We start from the raw sequence: 24220 nt of genomic DNA on the forward strand, positions 1-24220 counted from the left end.
AAAATGTAACAGTCACTGGCTTATCATCTATTTCTTCCACTGAAAGGTAACCTCTCAAGGAGGTGGACTTTGTTTTGTCCTCCCTGTCTCCCTAGAGGATGCCACAGCCTGAATATCTTCCTTCATGAAAATGATGGAAGAACAGCAAAGGATAAACAGTTGTTTACCTAAAACAGGAGGGTGCTACTTACAGGAGATATACTAAAAATAGAAGACTTCAGAAAGCTGGAGAGTAAATGGCTGTCTTCAATTGATCAAAAGCATGCATTCCACACTCTCTTCTTCATTATGTCCCATGACATGCCAGGGAAGTGAGACGCTTTCTTCCCTCCCCTCTGTACTGCTCCATCATGAATAACATGTAATGAGTCCTCTGTTTGGAAAATTCAACTCTCTTCTTCAACTCTTCTGAACTGAGTAGGAGACACAGATGGAAAGAACAAGGGCCCCTCTCAGATCCCCTTAACATTCCCCCAGTTCCCTACATTTATATAGTCACACTGCTAAGCATCTCTACCTTTCCTGTTTATTATGAGTGAGGGACAGGCAGCTTATTTTTAATAATTCATAAAGAAATGAAGGCCAAGACATCTACAACATTTCAAGGTCATGACAACACTTGGTCCCTTTTCAGGGAGCTTTATAACCCTGGCTTTATCTCCATCAGGTGGCAACAGGCAGGTGCAGAGTAGAGCAGGTGACTCAAAGTGGGCGGGGTTACAGGTGATCAAACACCTTTGATACTTTTGTAGAAAATCAGGGGCAGGTTTTGCGTGGCAACAGGCAGATGCAGAGTAGAGCAGGTGACTCAAAGTGGGCGGGGATTACAGATGATCAAACTCCTTTGATACTTTTGTAGAAAATCAGGGGCAGGTTTTGAAATTAAAAAACACTGTGCATTTTAAATCCTTAATCTTCACTGAAAATACCTGGGAACCATTTCGCCATCACTTCTAAAGAAAATTGTGTAATAAAGGAACGTTGCTTTCAGGTGTCTAATTTCAAATGCAACATTGTGAAAATGAAAAAAAAAGACATTAATCTCTTCAAAGGACAGAGAAAATGTATTATATACAAATATGACAAGGAAAATGAAATTAAAGTTCAAGAGGACCAGTTTTTATAATTTCGTCTGCACGAGCGATGAAGGGAGTTTTCAGAGGGGAGAGAGAACAATCAGCCGTTTTCTTCTGAGAGACCAAAAATGTGTGAGAAACTGTGCTACAAATTGCAGTGCCCGAGGCTGAGGCTGAAAAATGACAGAAATAACACTGCAACCCAAGAACAGAGTTAATCAGCTTTATTTTAGGACAGCAGGCACACACTATGTTTCATCACAGCCTAGGATTAGCCTTCTGAGATTAAAACTCAATATTAGAGCCTTTGTGTTTTGTTGGATTTCTGTCAGCAAGAAACTATGCCCTTCTATATAAAGACTGGGGTCCTGAGCGTCCTGGAGTAGAGAATGTGTTTTGAGCTTCTTCTTTTTCTAGCAGTGGTAATGAATTCAAATTAATTCATTCACACCCTTACTCTGTCCTTGCAGGGACGAATGACCCACATTTCTGAAATATGGCCTGGACTTGGGATGTGATGAATAACACAATAAGACATGCAGAGTCTGCCCACTAGCCCACCCTTCCCTGCATTCCCCATCTCTGATGGAGGAGCCACACAGTGGTGGCTCTTTCACAAGACTTTATCCCTAGACATCAGCCAACGTCCTAGATCACGCTTGGTTGGATGGTGGTGCCAGGAGGGCAGGAAGTGGAGTGAGGAGGCTGATGTTTGAGTCCCAGCTGGGCCATTCACTAAGTGTGCATCTGGGTCTCCAGTTCCTGGTCAGTGAAATGGAGAAACCTATTTGCCCACCTCACAGGCCACTGCGAGATCAGAGGATAATGCTGGTGCTGTTGTGCTTAAATAACACCAATGCGGGTAGTTGCTGTTTTAGCAGGGATGGGCTTAAACATTGGCAATAAACCAGTTGTTATAAATATTATTTGTTAGTTTATTAAAAACACTTCCTTTACCGCTTTTATATTTCTGGCCTGTAAAATCTTTCTGGACAATGGTTTGTAAGATCAAAGAATCACTATTCATTGGGCAAGGCAGATTTCAACTGATGTACACATAGGAATTCAGGTGTGGATTCTCTCTCTCTCTTTTGAAAATACACTTCCTTTTTACTAGTAATCCTCTTAATTCTTCAAAGGATGTTAATGGTTTATATAGTCTCATTTTCACCTTCCTCCAATCAGTCTGCTTGCCAACCTTGCAGGGGACAATCTCTCTTGCTCAGAGTGAAAGAACTTTGTACTGAAATCTCATCATGCCCCTTGGAATAGCAGTTAAACGGTAAAACAGTAACTACAGGAAGCCACTTACAGAGAATAAATATATGCTTTAAACTCAAAGAATTGACCTCAAGGAAGAGGCTGATAAAACTCTGACCTTAAAGAGTTAGGGACAAATGTCTAACCAGAACTGCAGATTTTAAAGAGATGGTCATCAACATAAGAAAAAGGAATCTTTCCCTGAAAACATAGTTCACTTAAAAATGTATGCCATTTGCATGATGATAAACAAAATGCTGAACTTCTTCAAATATGCCGCTTCACAAGCAAGTAACATTCAGCCATTCAGAGTTAGTTCTTGCTAGGGCACCAATGCACCTCTGCTTATCATCCTTGGACACTCTTATTTGCAGGTGGAAACGTCATTAACATGAGCCAATGCAGCAAATGTCAGACTGTTAGGGCTACAAGAAACCCATCAAATTCAGGACCAAGAATTCATTGTTAGAATTTCCTGTGATCCTTGAGGCCACATGAAGAAAAGTCATTGTCACCATGAAATGTATTTATACTAGGATAATGAATGATGTGCACTCTTTGAAAGGCCTAAAATATTTATGGAATAAGAGAATTGTAGAGATTGAAGGAATTTTAGGGACTACTGATTTCAATTTTTTCTGTCCAATTTTGAAATTATTATATTCTCAATATTCTTGAAGGTAGTAATTTAATTCCCAGCTAGTAGAACTGATCAACTGAATTAAGATGGGAATGAAAATAGTGGCTGATTAGGATTTGAAGCCTAAATTCCTAGATTGATACCAACTAGATCACAGAGCTTACTGCAGATATTAAAAGTAAATATCGCATAATATTTGAGATGATTAAATGTCATCTTCAAAAAAGATATGAATTATCACTAGAGAGAAAACAAATGAAAACAATCTAATTTGAGGAAACTGATACAAACAAAATCTACAATAAGATAGATTTGCAATATGCCTTTTAGGGGCACTAAAGGCAATTTAAAAAATATATTTTTATTGATTTCAGGGAGGAAGGGAGGGGGAGAGAGAAATAGAAACATCAATGATGAGAGAGGATTACTGGTCCGCTGCCTCTTGCTCACTCCCTACTGGGCATCAAGTCTGCAACCTGGGCATGTGCCCTGACTGAAATTGAACCATTACCTCCTGGTTATAGGTCAATGCTCAACCACTGAGCCATGCTGGCTGGGCTGCAGGCAACTTTTGTGCGCTATAAAATTTTGCTCCAAATTATAGGGTGCTCCAAAAAATGTATACACACTTTAAATAACTATAAAGACAATATTTATTTAAATACATTTCATTTTCAAAATCGAGCTATCAGCTGTTAAAATGTGTATATATTTTTATGGGACACTATTTTTTGGACACTTACTGCTATGCTACTCAATAAGATGAGTGATTTGAATTAAGTCACTTGTTCTTCACAAACAACTCTAATGAGGTTGTTATTAATATTCCTGTTTTAAACACGAGGAATCGAAGGCAAAAGGAAGTGACATCTCTGAGACGGAAACCCTGGCGGTTAGATTCTGGAACCCATGCACTCAGCCATGGTGAGGGGCTGCCTCCATCGTGGCCACACTGCCTAGGGCAGCCCTGTAACATTGAATAAATATGGAACTCTCTAACTTTGCTTCAGCCAGTCTCTAGATCTGTCCTTCAGCACTGTCCCATCAAATCTGGTGAGTCAATGTTGTCCCTATCTAACATGTCATTTTTTCATGTCATCAAGCAGGGTTCAGATTAGGGTAATGATTGAGAACCTCATACAAATTAGAACAGATTTTTAAAAATCTTGGGAAAATATAAGTAAGTAAAGGGTCTAGAAACCATCTCAATACATGATTACATGAACTTGGGATTGTTAGTATACAAGAGGGAAGATAGATAAAGTAAATGGTGGTTATCTTCAAGAATTTGAAAGCCTTTCACAGTAAAAGAAAATTAGAAATAAGACTGGGGGTTATAATAAGTAAACCTTTTAGCTGAATGTAATAAAGAACTTTGTAATAATCAGACCTGTTGATAATGGATTGGGTTATCTTGGGACCTAAGGAGGTTCCCTTTCTCTAAGAGACCAGAAGACAAATGATCAGGAACACTGCAATGGTGGGCTGCTTGCCTGGTCCTCAAGGTCCATTTTAATTAAAATATGACCATTGATTCAAACGTATGGTTTCTGAAGTCAGATATTAAAGCTGTTTAATTCTTCATTAAATTTTCTTGTTAACTATAGTGTTTCATTAGAGTCGTAATGGAAGTCTGGGCTAACGCCCTACAGGTGACATTCTGGGACTCGGCCTTTGGAGGCAGAGTGCCAAAGTGATTGGTAATGTTTCTTTCTTCTCGTGGTATTTTTTGGGGTTACTGGAAATTGCTAGAAGAGAGAAAATAACTGTTCTATTCTGTATTAAACTTGGTAAGAACAAGAATGAAGTCATGTTGACAGGGAGAATTCTTAGAAAATAAAAAAATGGCAACATCACTGGAGATAGTGGCAGTTCCCGCACTCAACTGACAGGTGGCCTGTGACCTTGTTCTGCTCCCAAGTCCTGTCAGGACTCCTGGAAGACAATGTGGATGCTCAGAAAAATCTCCCAATCTGTATTTGTTTGGGAATAAAGGCTTCCTTTTTCTGAAGGGCCACCTTGCTAAAATGATATATGCATTCATGCCCTATGTCCTGGCTGGTCTATCAGAACAACCCTAGGCCTTGACCTCGGATGAGGTGGGAGGAGACAGAGGAGGTAAGAAGAGCCTGGGGATTGCCTAGGCTCAGCTGCCAAGTCATGCTGTCTTCCTGTCCACCCCCACCTCCCATAATATCACAACACCTCCCCTCCCACCACCCTGATTTGTTCTCAAGGTTTCATTTTGATAAAGAACCTGCCTCGGTTTAGATCAACAAACCTACCCATTGATCTACAGTGAACTGAAATATTCTATGAATACACAGAAATTATTGAACCAAGGAACACTGTGTAACTTGTTGGGCAGTGCTTTCAACAGAACCTTTGAAAATGTCATGCTTTAAGTGGAAATGTATTTAGCAATATCCTCCTAGTATACTGTCCTAAGTATCTTTTTCAGTTGATTAAAGCTCCCAAGAGATATAAAAACTTACTGGATGTATAGTAGACATGGGGACAGGAAATTACACTGACCATGAGCTGCCTTTGAGAAAGCAGTTGCACTAGAGTAGAAAGAGTTCTGGATGTGTAGCAGGAAGACCTGGGCTGGAAGGCATGGTCTTGAAGGACTACTGAGGGCAGTGCTTGCCAGTATGTCTATGGGGCAGGGCCACTTTTGTTGGTTGGTTGGCTTATTTACATATTTTAATTTTCAATCCATCACAAATGGATGTTTTTGTAAAATATAATAAATATAAAAAGTTAAATTCTTTTTTATTATAAGATTCAACAGACATAACATTAGCCTGTCAAATGGTCATAAACGTGTGTAAAGGCTGGCTCTCATCTCTCTGGCTGCAGATGGGCAACAAGCAGTTTGCGGATCACTCTTTGAGTAGCTGGCTTTGGGGAACTCAGCCTTCCTTAGTTTCTCCACTTAGTTTCGCAAGGTAGTGTGAGGATTCAGATGATAACAAAGGTGTGTTATCAACTAAAAAGTGTCATCCACATGTTAAATTTGCATTGTCCTCATTATCATAACAGTAGTTGAAAATGATGACAAGGGGCCACATACATTTTTTTGTTCTTCTGTGAAGGTAGCTATTAATGTGGCGCAATAAAGTTAGCATACCTAGTGGCAGTGACTTCCCTGAGCCAACAATTTCCCAAATACAGAATGCTTGGCCTATTAGCTGCACCAGAAAGCTCCTGAAGTGTCCTTCTCGTCCCTGGCTCTCTGCCTGGTGATCAGCTGGAACCTCACAGTGCCATCTTCCTCCTGTAGGGCCCAGTTAACAGAGCCCACTAACCTAGGACAGGCATTAAGGGTCCCAGCTCAGACACACCCTTCCCACCAGATCGCCACTTTCTTCTTGTCAGGCCAGGGAACTAGGTCAAGCAACACGCCTTGGAATCATAGTGGGAATCATAGTGGGAAATTTTAGGCACCTCTGGCCACAAGAAGGGTGGTGTTTGAATACAAACACATACACACACACACACACACACACACACCACACACACAACACTCATGTACCGCTCGCGCTCACGTGCACACATACACATGCACACAGACGCACACGCACATCAGAGCCATTCAGAACCAGCATGAGAGCTCTCCCCAGGTGGTGGGGATCAGGGTCTTTGCTGAAGGCCTGCCCTTGGGTTTCTCGGGGCAGATCCCCCAGCAATGCCATTGGAAGCAGATTCTAGTGAAAGGGGGGCTGCACCAGTTGCTGAACATTAGAGGCTCACACGCATCTAAGCAGACTGCCGTGCTCCGCCTCCTCCACTGGCAAGAACAGGGCACTCTCCACTTTTCCCATCCCTCTGGTTTCCCATCGCCATTCTGCCAGCTCTCGTATTTTCTTATTTTATGTTCAAATAGGCATTTTTTATATCATAAAAGTAATATCTATAAAAGAAAAAATTAAGCAGTACAGGAAGATATGAAATAGGAAAACAAACAATTTTCTCCCCTATTCCCTGACCTAGGGGTAAGTACTATTAATGATTATGTGTGTATACTTTCTTTAAAATTTTTTAAAAAAATTGATTTCAGAGAGGAAGGGAGAGGGAGAGAGAGCCAGAAACATCAATGATGAGAGAAAATCATTGAATCAGTTGTCCCTGCAAGCCCTCTACTGGGGATTGAGCCCACACTCTGGGCATGTGCCCTGACCAGGAATCGAACTGTGACCTCCTGGCTCATAGGTCAACACTCAACCACTGAGCCACACTGGTTGGGCTATGTGTTTATACTTTCAAGAAATGTTAAGGCCTATCTATAATAAAAGCATAATATGCTAATTAGACCCAACAGCCGAATGACCTTCCAGACGTCCTTCTGGATGACCTTCCGGACGAAGCCTGGGCTGTGAGGGCCACACCCCTTGCACAAATTTCATGCATCGGGCGTCTAGTAGAAATATAATATGTGCTAACATATATGTCACTTTTTCTTTTTGATAAATGTGATTGTTACATAGTTTGGCAATTGGCCAACATGATTCTTTTGTGTGTTTTTTTCCCTATACTTTCCTTGACATTCAGATTTTGGTCTGATTTTACTTTCAAACTTTTCCCCCAGTAGCCTTCACAGCCCTGTATCATGATCAAATACCCAGCCTTTCTCCTCCCTCTTCCCCAGCCAAGTACATCCTCCATCCTCCACCCGTCCCCCGCGCCCCATTACCTTTCCAGCCTCTGCATGGTCATAGCCAGCGTCTTATTCAGCTCGTCTATCATCCTGCAGCTGGAGGGGTGCATGGGGAGGGAGCCGCTGGCGGAGGGGTGGTGCTGGCCAAGGCTGCCATACTGCAGCTGGTGCTGGATCTGGGACGGCAGGACCGTGTGGTGGTGCTGGGCCCCACCCTGCTGGCCGCTCTTCTGGGCTGCGTAGGATGCCAGCGAGAGGTCTGGCCCTCCTACAGGCATACAGATCATGACTTTCTTTGGAGGTAGCGGAGGTGACAGTTTCACTGGCAGACAAGGCAATTTCACAGGGGCTCCAGGATCTGTGGCAGAAGGTGAGAGACAGGTGTGAGTTTTGGGGTAAGAAACCCAGAACGTTGCACATGCCTACCTTGGGCTGTGGCTTTCAGGGATAAAATGCACCCACTGAAGACACAGCAGGATGAGCGCTCTCACCAAACACCCATCATCTCCTTTCCTGCTTAACGTGTGCTGGCTGCAAGGGCCCTCGGGACGCAGGCATTAGTGGTGCCTGCCACACAGCTGTTATTATGTGAATGCTCAGGGGAACCCATGGACCTTCGAGACCTGCTCTAGGATGCCCCATGATGCTTACAACTTGGCTATCATGATGTGAACATATCCTTTCAGTTGGCACTTTCTAACAGGCAAGATATTGGAAGTCAGCCCTAGGTTCAAGTCTACTAACAGCATACCACTCCACCGGTGACTTTAACAATGCACCCTCCATCCCCTCATCCCTCATCTGTAACCTGGGGATGATCTCTACACCTGGGAGGATCTGCTGTCACAGAGAGCTCTGGTGCCCCGTATGGGGGTGAGCTGTGAGCACGGGGGCTGGCCTGGCCCACCCACTCACATGGCATCCATGGTGGGCTGTTCAAACTGTAGGGAGGCTCCAACAGGCACTCAGGGGCCCGATGGAACTGGCCCCCACCCAACCCCCTGGTTCCATGACAGTGGCACTGAAACTTCCCAGAGATGCTCTGAATCGGGGGACACTTAGGGTTAGACCAGCCCTCATAGCGTCTCTAGGATGACCTTGCAGTCTTCTGCTGTACCCTACATTCCTGGACATCATCTAGCACGGGGAGGGGCTGGGGGGAGGAGGCATGGCTGAGTTGTTCTGGTTGCAGGCTGCATGGCCAGGAGGCAGCGGAGGGAGAGAGGTGGGCAAGTACAGTCCACTTCACACCTGGTGCTCATGCTGGGAGCAGTGCCGGGCTCAACTCTTGGTCTTTGAGGCCCTAGGTTTTTCTCCAACTATCTGTGTGCTTTGAGGGTGGCAGTATAACCGCCGCAGTCCTGCCAAAATGACATTCCTAGAGCACAAATCTGACCATGTCGCTCCTCAGTTTAAAACCTGCCAGTGACCTAGGACTAAAGCTCAGCTTTGACAGAGCACTCAAGGCTCCCACGGTCTCCTTGCTGATCAGTTCATCTCCTCATGTTCACACTTCACCTCCCTGAAGTCTGCTCGGTTCCTCCAGTTGGAAATAGCCTCTCCCATCTTACTTCTGATCAGCCTTTCTTACCACATGTACTGCTTTTCTCCCCTAGATTTCACTTATTTGCTCACCCCCTAATTGAGTCTCCATCCCCAGCTCACTCCTACCAGGTGGCCTTTGTCCCTCACATTCTCACAGGACGGTTGCCGTCCTCCCTGGCTCCCCATGCTCAGTGGCCACCTCTTCTATTTCACAGAGAAACCAAGGGCCCTCTTCCCTTTGATCAGGCCTTGTTCTTACCCTGACCTATAGGCATCGCCCTCACTCCTGAACCCACAGGCATCGCCCTCACTCCTGAACCCACAGGCATCGCCCTCACTCCTGAACTCACAGGCACCACCCTCACTCCTGTTCCCACAGGCACTGCCCTCACTCCTGAACCTCTGAGCTCCCTAAATCACCTGGCATTTCCATACCCCTGGGCCTTTGTCACTTTCCCTCAAATTGGAACTTTCTCTCTTCTGTCTTCTTGATCAATTCCTACTCTACCTTCAAGATCCAGCTCAAAAATTTCCTCTCCTGAAAAATTTCCGTGATCATTACATCACTCCTTCCATCCTGCACCCACGGGACCCACTTGGGCACGCGGATGTCAGTGCTGACATTGTCAGTATGTCATCAGAGCCAGCACTTACACCAGGCCTATTATGTGCCCCATGTTGTTCTATGCTTTTCATTTCTAACCAATTTTATCCTCACAACAAGCCTGTGATGTGGACACTGTTATTATCTCACTTTTACAGACAACGTCACTGCGCTCTGAAGACTCCGAACTGAGCCTCCTGTTTACATAGCCGGTTCCTCTGGAGAACAAAGACCGTGAACAATTTGTCATTATATCCTTAGCATCTTGAACAGGTGCCCAGCTCACACAGCAAGAGGCTGAAAACATGTTTACAGAAAGAGCTGAAACCATGATGCCCTTGTGAGGGATGAATTCACACCTTCGCAGAAGGTAGGCTAGGAGGCAGAAATGAGCATAAAATGGATCACAGCTCTGGGATCATGCAGCTGTGGATGCATGGACACTGAACTGCTGATTCTACAGCCGTGACACAGAAAAGCCCTATGGTTCCAAGGGGCCTGATGAGATGGCTCCCCTAACACCAAAATGTGAATCAATCATAACCACAAGGCTCCCCAAGCTCTCCCCCAAAGGCTCATCCTGTTCGACCACTCCCCATGCACAGGACACAGTGATGCTAATTCCAAAGTGGCTGAGAGCAGAAACTCACCACCTTTGTCCTGTTCCTGTTACTAAAGGAAGCATTCCTGGGGCTCTTTGACGTTTTAGCACAAACCTAGCAAATGCAATGTGTCTGGAAGCGTTAAAGCTCTACGTTAGAGACCCTTAACCCATGATTCCCTCATCTGTGGGTCCAGCTGTCTGTCTATGGTAGGCAGATGCTCAGATGCTTAGGCAGGAGAAAGCAGAGCCAGGAGGCGGCATGGAGCTGTCTGCCCAGGAAGGCACAGTGATGACATTGGGTTCTGTCCATCTTGTGATGCTCTAACTTCCTGCGCACCCTCCTCCACAGCGTTACTTATCATACTTCCATAGCAAAGCTTACTTGGCTTCATCATTGGAGAAACAGCCAAATGTATGCAGGAATTCTATCAAAACAGGCAAGGAGGAAATGACCAGTGGGACCAAGTTAGTGGAGATGGTTGTTTATTGTCCCAGGAAAGACCAGCTAGGGCCTCGGAGGACCCTCTCTTCCTCTCTCCTGCCTGCATCTTCCTTTTGGTTGTTTCATTACACACGAGCATACATTTAAGAGGGACAATGAAATTTTGTCTCAAGCAACAAATACTTAATCAGAAGTTTAGCTTTTCCTAAGTGTGGATTCAATGCATTAGACCCCTCTGTCCTCCTCCTTGCTGGTTTTGGCTTTGCCTTATGGGAAATGTATGCATTTGTTAGACGATAAATAAACATATCCCAATACTCACTTCTGTTCAGCAAGGCACTGACATTCCTGTAGTCAGAACCACAGAGTGAGATGAATGGATTGGTGCTGTGCTGCATGCCACCCACCTTTTCTTTCCAAGATACCAAATTCTTAGCATAGTTGTGAGGGTGAGACAAGACAATGTAGACATGCTTTGTGAATTAAAAAGCACTACAGGCATTCACAGTGTGACTACCAAGGTTCTTGCCACACCTGTGAGAGTTCACCTGGCCTCATGCTTCTCATCTAGGGTGTGAAGATGGAAGCCAAGGAAGCAACAGAGAGTATAGTGTTTCTGTTATACAGGGAGGGCAAAAGTAGGCATGCACTTGTTCGTATGGAAAATAATACAATCATGAATAAATAATAATACAAGGAAAACACTCTGAATTTCATGTACTCACAACCGTAAGCCCACTTTTGCCCACCCCTGAAGGTAAGCAGGGAAAAACCAGGTGAAAGTGAATCAAGCAGCAGAGCAAAGAGGCTTGCAAAGGACCGTCATTGCAGTCTGTCATGTTTGACGGAGAACTGCAGGAAGGGCAAAAGGCGGGGCCGTGCAGGTCTCAGTGTGCGTCCATGCGCGGCTCTGCATCGGTACTGAGAGCTAGTGGCAAAGAATGCAGATCTGGAGGTGAGAAAACCTGGATTCACTAGGTGGGAAAGATGGCTAACCTTTTTTGGGGACTTAGGCTTTTTTACCTCTAAAAATCCAGGGATAAAAACACCTCCTTTACCTTGATAGCCCCTCACTGAGTTGCTGAGTGACACTTATGAATTGTCTGAGGCCTCACTCTACCTCTTGCATTAACAATGACGACAGTGGCTGGCCCTGCTGGGGGCGCACAGAGCTCCCTGCTTGCTGACTTAGAAATGGATGAGTCCTCTACAGCCAGACCGATCAAGATGCAGTGTATTCATAAAACTGTCTCTGTTGATGGAGTGGAAGGAGCAAAAACAACCCGTTCCAGAGAACAAGGAAAATAAACCCAAACTGTGAGTGTCAAAGAGCCATAAAACCCAAGGGGGCTGTATTTCCAAACATGACACTGCTCTGGACAAGGAAAATGAAACCCTCAGATTACTTCTGCAGTCGGTTCTCTGGCCAGAGGGCTGTAGAATGAGTCTGGGCTAAGTGATCACATCCCCAGCCTCTCTTCTCACTTACTTAACACCTGCTGCAGAAGCCATCTGTAACTGCTGATGTATCAGATGTACTTGTTAATGATAGTAGCACTTAGTGTCTTAATGAAAAAAGATGTAAGAATTTCCCAGTTATTTGCTGGTTCCAGCAGGTCAGAACTTCTGGTCTCCTTTCCTAGCTACAGACATAAAGGGCATAAGACGTGTGCTAAGAACTTAAAGAAGAGTCCAGTATCACTCGGACTCCCCTGGCTGCAAGAGAGGCACTCAGTGCCTGGCTGGTAGGGCTCAGTGGTTGAGCATCAACCTATGAACCAAGAAGTCATGGTTCCATTCCCAGTCAGGGCACATGCCTGAGTTGCAGGCTCGATCCCCAGTAGGGAATGCGCAGGCAGGAGGCAGCCAATCAATGATTCTGTCTCATTATTGATGTTTCTATCTCTCTCTCCCTCTCAAAAATCAATAAAAATATATTAAAAAAGAAAAGAAAGACACCCAGAGGAGCTCCATCAATTTCTCCAGGCCAGCCTAGGGATTCTGTGGCAGTCCTTGGTCAAATGCTGTGAAGGCAACCTGCATTGACTGACCCTTTGTGGTGAAAGGGATGGTGTGGTGGGAAACAAGAGTAACAAAGAAGTTGTGTCCCCACCAACCTGGCCTGCTCTCCCAAGCCTGGTCAGCACACGGGGACTGCAGCAAGTGTCGGACGTTTGTGAGGAATCTGTCCTGACACCTTCCAGACAGGCTCTTAGGGCACATGCAGCTCCAGCACCAGCAACTGGCTTTGTTTCAGACCCACTTTCCACAAAGGAACATTTCTGTTTTTGAGCTGAGCCCTCCGAAGACCACCAGGGAGGATGCCAGGTGAGAGGAACATGCTCCCTAAGGTAGTGGGCTGGGCAGTGTGGATGGGGTCACTCGCTGGCAGAGTCACTGGGGCATGTTACCTTTGCAGAGCAAGCAGTTAAATTAGTTTTTATTTTATTTTAATTTTTTAGAAGATTTTACTATAGGCTTATTTATTTATTCATATTAAATTTATTGGGGTAACATTGGTCAATATAATCATATAGGTTTCAGGAGTGAGTTTCTATGTTATAAGATCTGTATATTGCACCGTGTGCCCACCACTCAAAGTCAATTCTTCTCCTGTCACCATATATTAGGCCCCCCCTTTTCTCCCCACCGCCTTCCCTCTGGCAACCACCACACCGCTGCCTGTGTTCACAAGCTTCAGTTTTATATCCCACATATGAGTGAAACCATGTTTCTTAGCTTTTTCTGACTGACTTATTTCACTTAGTATAATATTCACAAGGTCCATCTATGTTGTTGAGATTTTTTTTAAAAAGTAAAATTACACATATTCACTGTCAGGAAACTGCCCTCAAGGAGTTAAAACTGTAGATGTCCCTGTAATCATGAGAACAGACATCTGACAGAGAAGTATTTTGTTGAAATTTATAAATCACCTATATAAAAACACATGATATTAGTTTGTTTCTGCAGCAATGACAAATGCTGTTGCCCCCGAGGGAGACTGAGTGAGGAGAGTGCTATTTCTTAAACGTACCATGCCTCACACTCACATGTCTCTGTGGACCCTGCTTCTCATTGCACAGCATCCTCCTCTACCATCCCTACCCATCACATTTGTACTCATTTTAAGGCCTGTCCCAAATACATCCTTTTTTATGACACTCTCTGTTTTTTTATTCTTCCAAAATGATTTGCTCTCTTACCATTTGAATTTCTTTACAGCCATGTTTATACATCTCCATATGAACTGTTTCCTACAGTTTACAGCTGCCTACAACTCCTACAGCTGATGGGGGAACACTTTCTGTGAATGACATCAGGGCTGGCAGAGCGCCTCGCACACGGTGGGCACTTGGAATGTGGCTTCCATTCAGCCTTGCAGAGGAGGGGAGTGCCAGCACCTGTGACCTGGGTGAACCTCAAGGACACTACGCTGAATGAAATAGGTAAGCCAGTCACAAAAGAACAAATGCTGTATGATTCCACATATCTGAGGCACCTGGAGTATTCAAATTCATAGAAACAGGAATTAAAATGTTGGTTACCAGGAATTAAAGGGAGAAGAAAGAAAAAGAGGAGTGTTTGATAGGTATAAATTTTTAATTCTGCATGATGAGAAAATTTTGGAAATCTGTTGCACAATAAGGTGATTATCCTTAACATTATTGGACTGTACTTAAAACTGGTTTAAAAAAAGTGCCAAGTGAATTAAATCTCCAACCTAACAGCGCTACAAAAAAACAAAGATATTTGCTACAATTTCACCCTGATCATAGAGGTCAAAGCAGAGAGCACCCTTTTAAAAATGTTTTAATCAATAGTGTGTATCTGCACTGAAAAAAGAGTTTCTGCCTTTTGAAGACAGATGAAGACTGGGAAAGTATGGAGAAATGGATATAAAGAGTGAACTCAGGTAAGTTTCCCATTCCTTCAAGGGATCAGTTATTGAGAGAGTGTGAACCTGTAACCACTTCATGAGGCTTCTGGGTTAGGAGTCATTAACATTTGAAGGTACAGATGAGGTCCAAGGTCACAGTGGTCTAACCATCAGTTTTCTCCCACTGTCAGAGTAGAATAATGGTAGGAAAGCAAGGAGGGAGGCAAAAATAGTCAGGTGATTTGTAGGGTTGTAGAGGAGGCAGGAAGAGGAGAATAAGGACGGTGGATGGGGATTGGAAAGCAATGGCCAGACAGAATCAGAGAACAACAGAGAAACCAAGTGAAATTACATATCGGAATGTAATTGTAGACAGTGTCCGCAAAACTAGAGACAGCTGTAAACAGGAATATTGGCTTTGGCTTGACAAGCACTGGATAGAGGGTTCTCATTAGACACCTATTGAGGCTGAAAAATACCACTGGGCATGGATGCCATTTGTCAGGTAAATTTGCAGTTGCAAATAGTTTGTAATGTTGAAACTAGCAATCAACCTAGTTCTGATAATACAGGTTTCCTGGTTGTTGAGGTTCTAAAGATAGTGCAAACAAGCCCTCAGCAGGTTCACATTCACGGGAGGACTTGTTTTTAAGGATCAGCAACAGTTTCCTTTTTTTTTTTTTTTTTTTGCTGAATTGTGGCCAAATGCTCCAATGTCATCTGGCCCGTTCTTGAATCTTATAGACTGTCTCCTTCTAGCATGTTCTTTGAAACCTGACCCAACTGTTGACAGGTCCTCCTCTATAGTTAAGTGCCTTCAGAACATACTTTTGAAAGACTGGATCATTGTTTTGGTCTTAAATAGATTAAAAAACACAAAACAAAAACAAAGAAACAAAAAAACCCCAACAATTAACCATAAAGAATGCAAATGATTTTGATTTTATTTTAAGAATATGTATCTTGGTGGACATGGTATAAACTAATGGTTGTAAGTTAGGGCTCTGGAGTCCAACAATATAGATCCAGTCCATCTCTGCCAGCAACTATGTATGTAACCATGACCAAGTCATTTCAATTCTCTAAATTTCATTTTTCTCCACTGGGAAAAGTACAAAATAATGATAATCGTACCTACCTCACAGGACTGAATGGTATGTTGTAAAGTTTTTAAAATCTGGCAGCTGCCATTGTTACTACCCAAGTGTGAACGCCAGACTAAAGGCCAGCTACCATGTAGGTTCATCCTTTATTCAAATGGCACTCGCAGGGCACACAATTGCAAGTCCCTTATGCAGAAGGCATGGATTATTTGTGCATTGTCTAACATTTGACTTCTGGAGATAGGATGTCTGGAGAGGTGACTGAGGAAGACTTAGAAAGGAAGAAAACAGTGTTGTTGTTGTTTTTTTTGTCTCAATCACCCTTTTCCTCTAGAGTCAGCCATCATTCCAAGAAGGATACATTTTGAGAGTCGTTCATTCAGATCATATTCATTATGCAACCAGCTCTGCTGGGCACTGCACTTCCAGAATGGAAGGGACTGCAGTGCCCGGCCATTCCTGACCTTTAGTACATGCTACCGTGCATGCTGGTGCTGGACAAGATGAGATGGAAAAGGATGGCAGTAGGAGAACAAAGAAATAGTTTGGGAGAGCAGGAGGGCTTCTCTGTACCTGGCTCAAGGACAGAGACTATTTGTATGATAAACAGTCTCCAAGTTAATTTCCTGATAAAGTGGAAGCAAATACCAAAGCAGAGATATTTATGCATCGTTCCCCCTGATCGGGTACCTGGGTGTAGCCCAGTTCAGGCCAGCATTGTACCAGACAATTCACCACTACTCCTAAGGCATGGTGTCTTTCAAATTGTCTTGTGTTTCCTTTCAAATTGTCAACTGAACAAGACACTGAGAACACGCTGAAACTCCTAAGTCTCAATTTAGAGCTCTAGAATTCTCAGTTTATTAATTCCTTCTGACATGGCTCAGATGTCTCTCGGGTAATTAGTAACAGAACACAGGGTTAGTGTAGCTGCCTCATGGTGATGGGGATTCATTATGACTGATTACTCACTTACGAAATTCAAGCAAGTCTAATTGAGTTTAAACCCAAAAGCCCAGCACCGGGATCATAGCCCTCAGGCTTCTGTACCTGTTTTGTCTTTGTCATATTTAAGAGGCTACCAAGTACACATGGTAAGGATGACTTTTTTATCCATTTGATATGGAGGTGAGGTTTACAGGTAATAGATAAAGTCCGCTCTTCTTGGGAAAGAACGAGGGAAGCCAGAGAGATTGGGCTAGTTTACATATTTTCATCCCTCAAATATCAAGAGTCCAGAGGATGCCAGGCTACGCAAGTTCAGGGCTCAGAGCTGAAGCTATGCATGAATGGAGTGTGCCCTCATTAATTAGATAAATTAAAGGGTGCTGCTGGCTAAGAAATTCTGTCAATTCTTCTTTAAAATGTCTTATCTAATGTTCTGTTCTCTCTCTTCCCACTGCTATCAGCCAGATGCTTGTTAACTCATAGTTCAACAACTGGAGGAGCCTCTTAAATAGGCTCAAGCTGTTCGACTTAACTCAACTAGTGATTTTGGAGAACAAGGCATAGGTCTGGCCTCGGTGGCTTCTCTGTCAGGTCTTCCACCATGGCTTCTTTCTGTTCAGTCTACACAGTGACCCAGGAAACTTTTGTAAAGGCTAGTTTTAATCATAGCACTCCCCTGCTCAAAAACCTCTACAGGCTTTCCACTGCCACAGGCATACAATCTAAATCCTCGGATGCCTTCCCCAGTGAACCCTCTCTCAATACATCCCGAGATGGGCCCACCTTAGCTCAGCCACCTGGTCACTGACCCGGATGTTGGCCCCTCTGAGTCTTTATCCAGGGTCTTCTTTCCTGGAATACTCTTCCCTCATTCTCTATAGATGCCCTTCATGCTCTAAAGGTCAGCTCAAGCCTCAGCCTTGTCCAGTAACCTTTCATCAGATTGCATGCACTGAACTACAAGGATCACTCTTGATGGTAGTCACTTTGCCACCCTATTTTTAAAAAATATATATTTGACCCTTGGACAACACAGGTTTGAACTGCGTGGCTCCATTATATGCAGATATTTTCAATAAATAATTTTTTATTCACAGTTGGGCGTCTGTGGACACAGAGGGCTGACTGCATGCATTGTTCTAAGTTAGGGGACTTCAGCATCCTCGGAATTTTGTATCCGCAGGGGTCCTGGAACCAATACCCCCAGAGACTGAGGGGCAGCTTAAGTTTTTAGGGAGTCAAAAGTTAAATGTGGATTCTCAACTGAATGGGGGGCCAGCACCCCACACCCATGCATTGTTCAAGAATCCACTGTATATATAACCAAGCAATTCTAATTTTAGAAATAAATTAGGGAAGACTCGAACATGCTTATAAAGAAAAACATATGATGTTGAGGATGTTTGCTATTGTGCTTTTCACAAGGAGAAGATGGAAAGCCCATAAGAGGGCAATCAAGTAAATCCTGACCAAGACCAAGCAGCCAAGAAAATCATGTGCATCTTCACTAACATGGGAATCAGTTCACGGTATATCACTGAGTGCACAGAGCAGTGATAGAAGACTGTACAGCAGTATTTTAGATAGACAGATAGATGATAGATAGATAGGTCATAGGTAGATATGATAGATCATAGATAGATAGATAGATGATAGATAGATCATAGGTAGATAATAGATAGATATGATAGATCATAGATAGATAGGTAGATGATAGATAGATCATAGATAGATAATAGATATATATGATAGATCATAGATAATAGATATGATAGATCATAGATAATAGATATGATAGATAGATAGATCATAGATAGATAGATGACAGATGATAGATCAATGATAGATAGATCATAGATAGATATGATAGATAGGTAGATATGATAGATAGATAGATGATAGATAGATAGATAGATAGATAGATATAATAGATAGACCCTGGATAATAGATAGATGGGTATGATAGATGGACAGGGTACTCTCTTGGAAGGAGGCTCTCTTCTGCGAGCATTTTATCCTTGTGGTTTTCTATGCATTTAAACTTTGGGGCACTGAATGAAAGTGTTATTAATGAATTGGATGGTATACATGGAAATTTGCCCTTTTAAACCACAAACATCTGCAGGGATGGATGCATACATTGATGGAGTAGTTTGACACAGCTCCATGTTTAGGTTGGACTCTAATAAAACCCAGCACTGCATGAGAGAATCCCATGATCCTGGAACAACATTCACTGAACTAGGCGTCGGGAAACACAGGGTCTAATCGTGGCTCTACAGCAGAATTCTTGCCCACCCTGGAAAACGGCACTTATTTTCTTGAACCTCAATTTTCTATTATAAAATAAGTGTCTATTCTTCCCAACCTCTATCCCCATTCCATCTTACAAAAATGTATGGAGATAAATAGAAACAATAAGAATACCAAAGACACTGTAAAAAGGCAGTTGATCAGCATCAGGTGGGATTACTATCAAGGTTGGAGAACAACCCTCTGAAATCTTTAGTCTCTGATACACCACAGGCTCGAATCCCAGGGGTATCCGATTCACGTGCTAATGTGCAGGGAAGGCAATTTACTGGACAGCTGATTTAATACCGTGGGCACATCAGTTAAGCAACAATTTAAAAATGAAAATACAAGAATCATTTTAGAACAACATTCCTAAGCTTACTCTTCTTTTAAAAGTATTTCTCACAATACTTTACAGATATTGTCTTTGCTTTTTAAAAATTAAAAAAGTTTTTTTTTTATTGATTTCAGAGGAAAGGAGAAAGATAGAAACATCAATGATGAGAGAGAATCATTGATCAGCTGCCTCCTTCCTGCAAGCCCCCTACTGGGCATGGATTCCGGGCAAACTGGAACCAAACCCTGACCTCCTGGTTCATAGGTCAAACCACTTCGCTGGTGCTTATTTATTTTTTTCTATTTTTAAGAGAACAGCACAGATATAAATTTTAATAAAAGAAATATGCTGGCCTTCACATCAATAATTTAAAGACAAAAATTTAAAGTTTTGGCAAACTCATTGTGAAGGGAACAAGGTGCTACTCTTTATCTTTGCAAAGACTTTGACATGGAACCTAACTCACCTAGATGGGCAAGTGAATTACTCACATGGATGCCGATGTACACGTTTACAGATACACATGACTGAAGGCTCTTGGCACATGACTGGTAGGTGTATATCGAATATTTCTTGACACAAAGACACAAACCCAGGCATGACTGCGTGTACCAAGACACACACGGAAACACCCACACGTCCCGCAGTCCCACAGAGCGGCCTCCCCGAGGTGGTGCACGGGCTTCAGGTGAAAGGAAGAGCAGAGGTTTCCCTTGAAGGGAAGGGGGGGGGCCGGCGCCCCCAGAGATGTCTTCACTCACCTGTCAAGTGGTTGGCAATCCTGGCTGTGGGTTTGGGAGGCAGGGCAGGGGGCTGCTTGAGGAGGGACAGCTGCTTCACTGGGGTCTCTTCATGGTCTCCAGAGAAAGCAGCAGGTTTTTTGGGGGGCAGTAGCAGGACTGGTTTGGCTGAAGGATCTTGGGACAGGAGGACTCCAGACTCACTGGCAGAGGGACTCTCTTCAGACACTGAGGGGACAACCACAGGACACACAGGAGACATTACACAGATGCAGTGCGTGGGGCTGGCGAGCACACAGGACAGGGGCGGGGCAGCCACAGGCAGCGCTCCGGCTCCTCCAGGCGGTCCGAGAGCGTGGGAAGCTAGAGAGGACGCTGGAAACCCCTCTCCGGGCACAGTGGGGAGGCAGAGGCAGAGGCGGGAAAGGGAGAGGGGGAAGGATCAAGAGGGAGAAAAAGGAAGAAGGCATTTTCTCAAAACGTTGTCATGTCCATCTCGGTGGTTATAATGCTGACTCTGTAGATGCTCTAGAATGTGACGACCCACAGACGGCAGGGTGATGCGTCAGGAATGAAGCGCCTCCTCTGACCCGAGCCAGCACCAAACACCAGCACCTCCCTTGGGGCCCGCTGCCCTGTGCTAGGCAGGGAGAGAGAGGGGGTTCTTGTTTTTGCCCGCTGGGTCTCGTCCTTGCTCCCAGGTCTGGGACACCAGGTAATGAAGACAGCCTAGAGTTTGAACCAGGGGGGCGGCCTACACATGTGGGGCAGCTGCTCTGGAGCCCCCTGAGCTGGTGCAGCCTCTAGTGGGCGCCCTGCCTTTTACACGCACCTCCCTGGCCCTGCGGCTCCTAAAAACCTCAACCAGGTGAAGGATGCTCCTCAACACCTTTTTGTCTTCCCCCTCCCTCTCTCCTCTTACTGGCCTGAATTATGGTTTTCTTGTTTTGATTTGCCCCATTTCTTTCTCCCCCCTACACACTTTTTTTGGTTAATCCTCACCTGAGGATATTTTTTTAGGGAGAGTGGAAGAGAGGGAAAGACAGAGAAACACGAGCCCAGCCGCACCAGGGCCCGGGCGGGGGAGGAGCCTGCAACCAAGGTAGGTGCCCTTGGCTGGAATTGAACCTGGGACCCTTTGGTCTTCAGGCCAATGCTCCATCCACTGAGCCGAACTGGCATGTGCTCGCCCCATTTCTCTTTGCTCTGCACTGGGCCCGATTCTTCCTTTTCCCCGACTGGCTCCAGTGAGGAGCTGTCTTGGCCAGAGGCATAGGCCTCCTGGCAGATGACAGTCTGAAACTGTGGCTCCACTGGATGTCAGACCTCACCATGCCCATCAAAGCCATCTGATCATGTTACAGGGAAGGGTGAATAAAAACACAATTCACTGCTTCAGCTGGGAAAATCGCCCCAGCTTGCGGGACGGGGGATGCAACTCAGCGGCCTGTACTCCTTCCTCCCATCGCTGCTACAGTAAGAATGCCCAGAAGGGACTTCTCTGCACCTTCTTCCTCTCTGACCTGGGTAGCAGTGTTCCCTGCAGCACGCAAGCCCTGGCAATAACCCCCCTGATGCTCAATGCTCCCCCGTCCCAAGGGACACTGTTATTATCAGCGTGGGACACACCTGGTCCCAAAGTGAAGCCCGGGACCTGACTCTGTGAGACACCATCTCTGCCATCCTCCCACCTGCGCTCTGCTGAGGAGACTGTGCACCTGGTGTGCACGTGGTGTGCACCACGCCAGATCTTCCAAGAGGTCCCTTCCCCCAGGCGTGACTCCTGACAACAGGACCATCCTTACTGGCTTGGGGAGGGTCCCAGGAGGGAATGAGTATTGGCCGCTCAGAGGACTTGGGACCAGAGAGGGAGCAGTAGTTAGATGGCATCAAAATCATCTGTTGACAGGATACAAGTTAACCAGCAAATGGTAAACAATGTAACGGCCAATGAACACATTGACTGTATACAGTAAATTGGTACAACTTGCTAAATTGATACAACCATTAATTGGTAACTGGGGCGAGGATGAAAGGAAATGCCAGGGCAAGCGGACAGGTGAGTTAGATAGGAACCAGAGAGAAGTGCAGGGTTCTTTAGCTTGATCTTAACAGAAATGAGTGTTAGGAAACAAAACAATGACATTTCACATAATCAACAGTACAAAAACAGGGTATGTCACTTAAAGATATTAAAGGTATAAAGATATTTTTAAAATCTAGAATAATAACTGAATATCGTCCCAATTTTTATACTCAGTATGTACCGGTTGGTCAGTTGCATCCCTATTTCCAGGATTCTAACGCTTGGGGTGGTGGACAATAAAACCCCAAGTCCAGTCAGGCCAAAGAGCCTTAATGCTCTCCCAGGGCCATTACCTGTCCCATCCATGATGTCTGAAGGTTGGAGCACCTCGTATGAGCAGGGATCTCTGGGCATCGGGACCGGCTCCATTTCGGACAGGGCGGGCAGAGACAGCTGGCTGGCGCTCAGGGACTGTCCGTTTTCCAGGGAGTCCTCCTCATTGGATATGGAGAGCTCCCCATCTGCCAGGGAGAGGAAGTGCCGTTAGACAACGCCTGCCTCCGCGAAGGGTGACATCCAGGGCCTGCTAACTGAGTCTCCATCTTTATCAACATCTGCACTTGTTCTTTTGCTTTTGAGACATTTACTTTATTTTTAGAGATGTGCCATCTAACTACCAGCGCAAGAGTTTCCAATGATCTTTAGTCAGTTGCTTCTTTTCTCTCCATCTTTCTAACCACAATCCACCATATTTTGTCTCTTTATTTTTTTTTTAATGAAAGTGAATAGCCGAAACCGGTTTGGCTCAGTGGATAGAGCGTCGGCCTGCGGACTGGGGGGTCCCAGGTTCGATTCCGGTCAAGGGCATGTACCTGGTGAATAAAAACTTATTTTTCTTCATAATCTTGGAAACTTGGAAAAACTGAGCAGACCTCAGAGACTGGAAAACCAGGGTTAGGAATTCCTACTTCAGGGAATAAAGGGCTCCATATCACGCAACAAGTGCCAGGAGCATGGTACTCCCGCCTAGGAGAAAACTCATCCTGTCTTCTCGCTGCGTCTGCCCAAATTCCCTCTGAAAGGCCACAGCAGCCAGAATGCGGGAAGTGCCTGAATTCTCCGGAGCTCACCAGTGCTCGCTGGTCCTGTGGGCGGGCAGACTCTGATCTGGCTTACAGCTCAGCAAAGCAAGGGGCAGCCAGTTAACACCATGGGGAGGATCAAAGGCTCCTGCACAGTGGCCATTTGTCAAATCAACCCCCCCAACCAACCCCGCAGTATGATTTCATCCTAGCCAGGGGAGTCCTCCATAACTAGACACTGAAATAAAATAAAATTTTAAAGGGGACTGAAGGCTGTTCTAGTAAAATGAGCAAATGCCCAGATGGAAGACTCTTACGTGATGCTTGGTCAGAACACAGAAACGAGCAAAGCAATTACCTGGCTTACAACTGCAAGCAAGATGACTCACTTGTAGAAATGAAACAGCGAAATGACTCCAAGGTTAAATGGGGAAACCCAATCCTTTTGCTCTGCCCTTCCCAAGGCTGTAACTTGATCCACAATGATATATGGCGACAAAGGACCCTCTGCCAGCCCCTCCCCAATTATCTATGACACGTATGTTCAACAGAGTGACCTACACATGAGCAGGCTTTAGATAACGTATGGCTCAAGGACGCAGGATTTTTAACCTGAATGTCCTATAAACATAGAGGAAACATAACGGAGAGCAAAAAAATCATCTGAAACAGACAACATAAAGCACGGCACTCGAAAAGAGTGTTGTGCGTCTGTTTTCTTCCTTTTCTCATTTAGCCTTTTTATTGCCCCAAATGGTAGCAGTCAGTCGTTATTATAACTGATTAGCTGTAGGGTGGGAAGGGCTGTAGTATGAGGGTCCCTGCACAGCATCCCATCATGTATGGTCCCATTCCTCTTAAGATGATTACTCCTCCTCACTAATACGAGCAGCGCAGACCCAAGGCTAATGCCACGGAGAGGACACTGCTGAACCGAGGGTCTGTAGGGTGGGAAGGGCTGCAGTATGAGGGTCTCTG

General features: G+C 44.7%; 1 protein-coding gene across 7 annotated transcripts in view; it reads right to left on the reverse strand.

The window, feature by feature from the left end:
• The window catches only part of PHACTR1 (phosphatase and actin regulator 1), a 545765-nt gene that overhangs the window by 57968 nt on the left and 463577 nt on the right, over positions 1–24220 (reverse strand). For 6 of the 7 annotated variants that reach the window (XR_001364461.1, XM_014549553.1, XM_014549555.1 and 3 more), the window contains 3 exons: positions 22514–22681; positions 20156–20362; positions 7673–7994 (listed from right to left, as the gene is read on the reverse strand). Coding sequence is in view for 6 of the 7 variants with exons in the window: in XM_014549553.1 (XP_014405039.1) it covers positions 7673–7994; positions 20156–20362; positions 22514–22681 (697 nt within the window). In the remaining variant the exon portion in view is untranslated. The remainder of the gene's footprint in view (positions 1–7672; positions 7995–20155; positions 20363–22513; positions 22682–24220) is intronic. The other variant, XM_014549554.1, reaches the window with a different exon arrangement.

Source organism: Myotis brandtii, unplaced genomic scaffold (genome assembly GCF_000412655.1).
Source record: "Myotis brandtii unplaced genomic scaffold, ASM41265v1 scaffold56, whole genome shotgun sequence".
Taxonomy (NCBI): domain Eukaryota; kingdom Metazoa; phylum Chordata; class Mammalia; order Chiroptera; family Vespertilionidae; genus Myotis; species Myotis brandtii.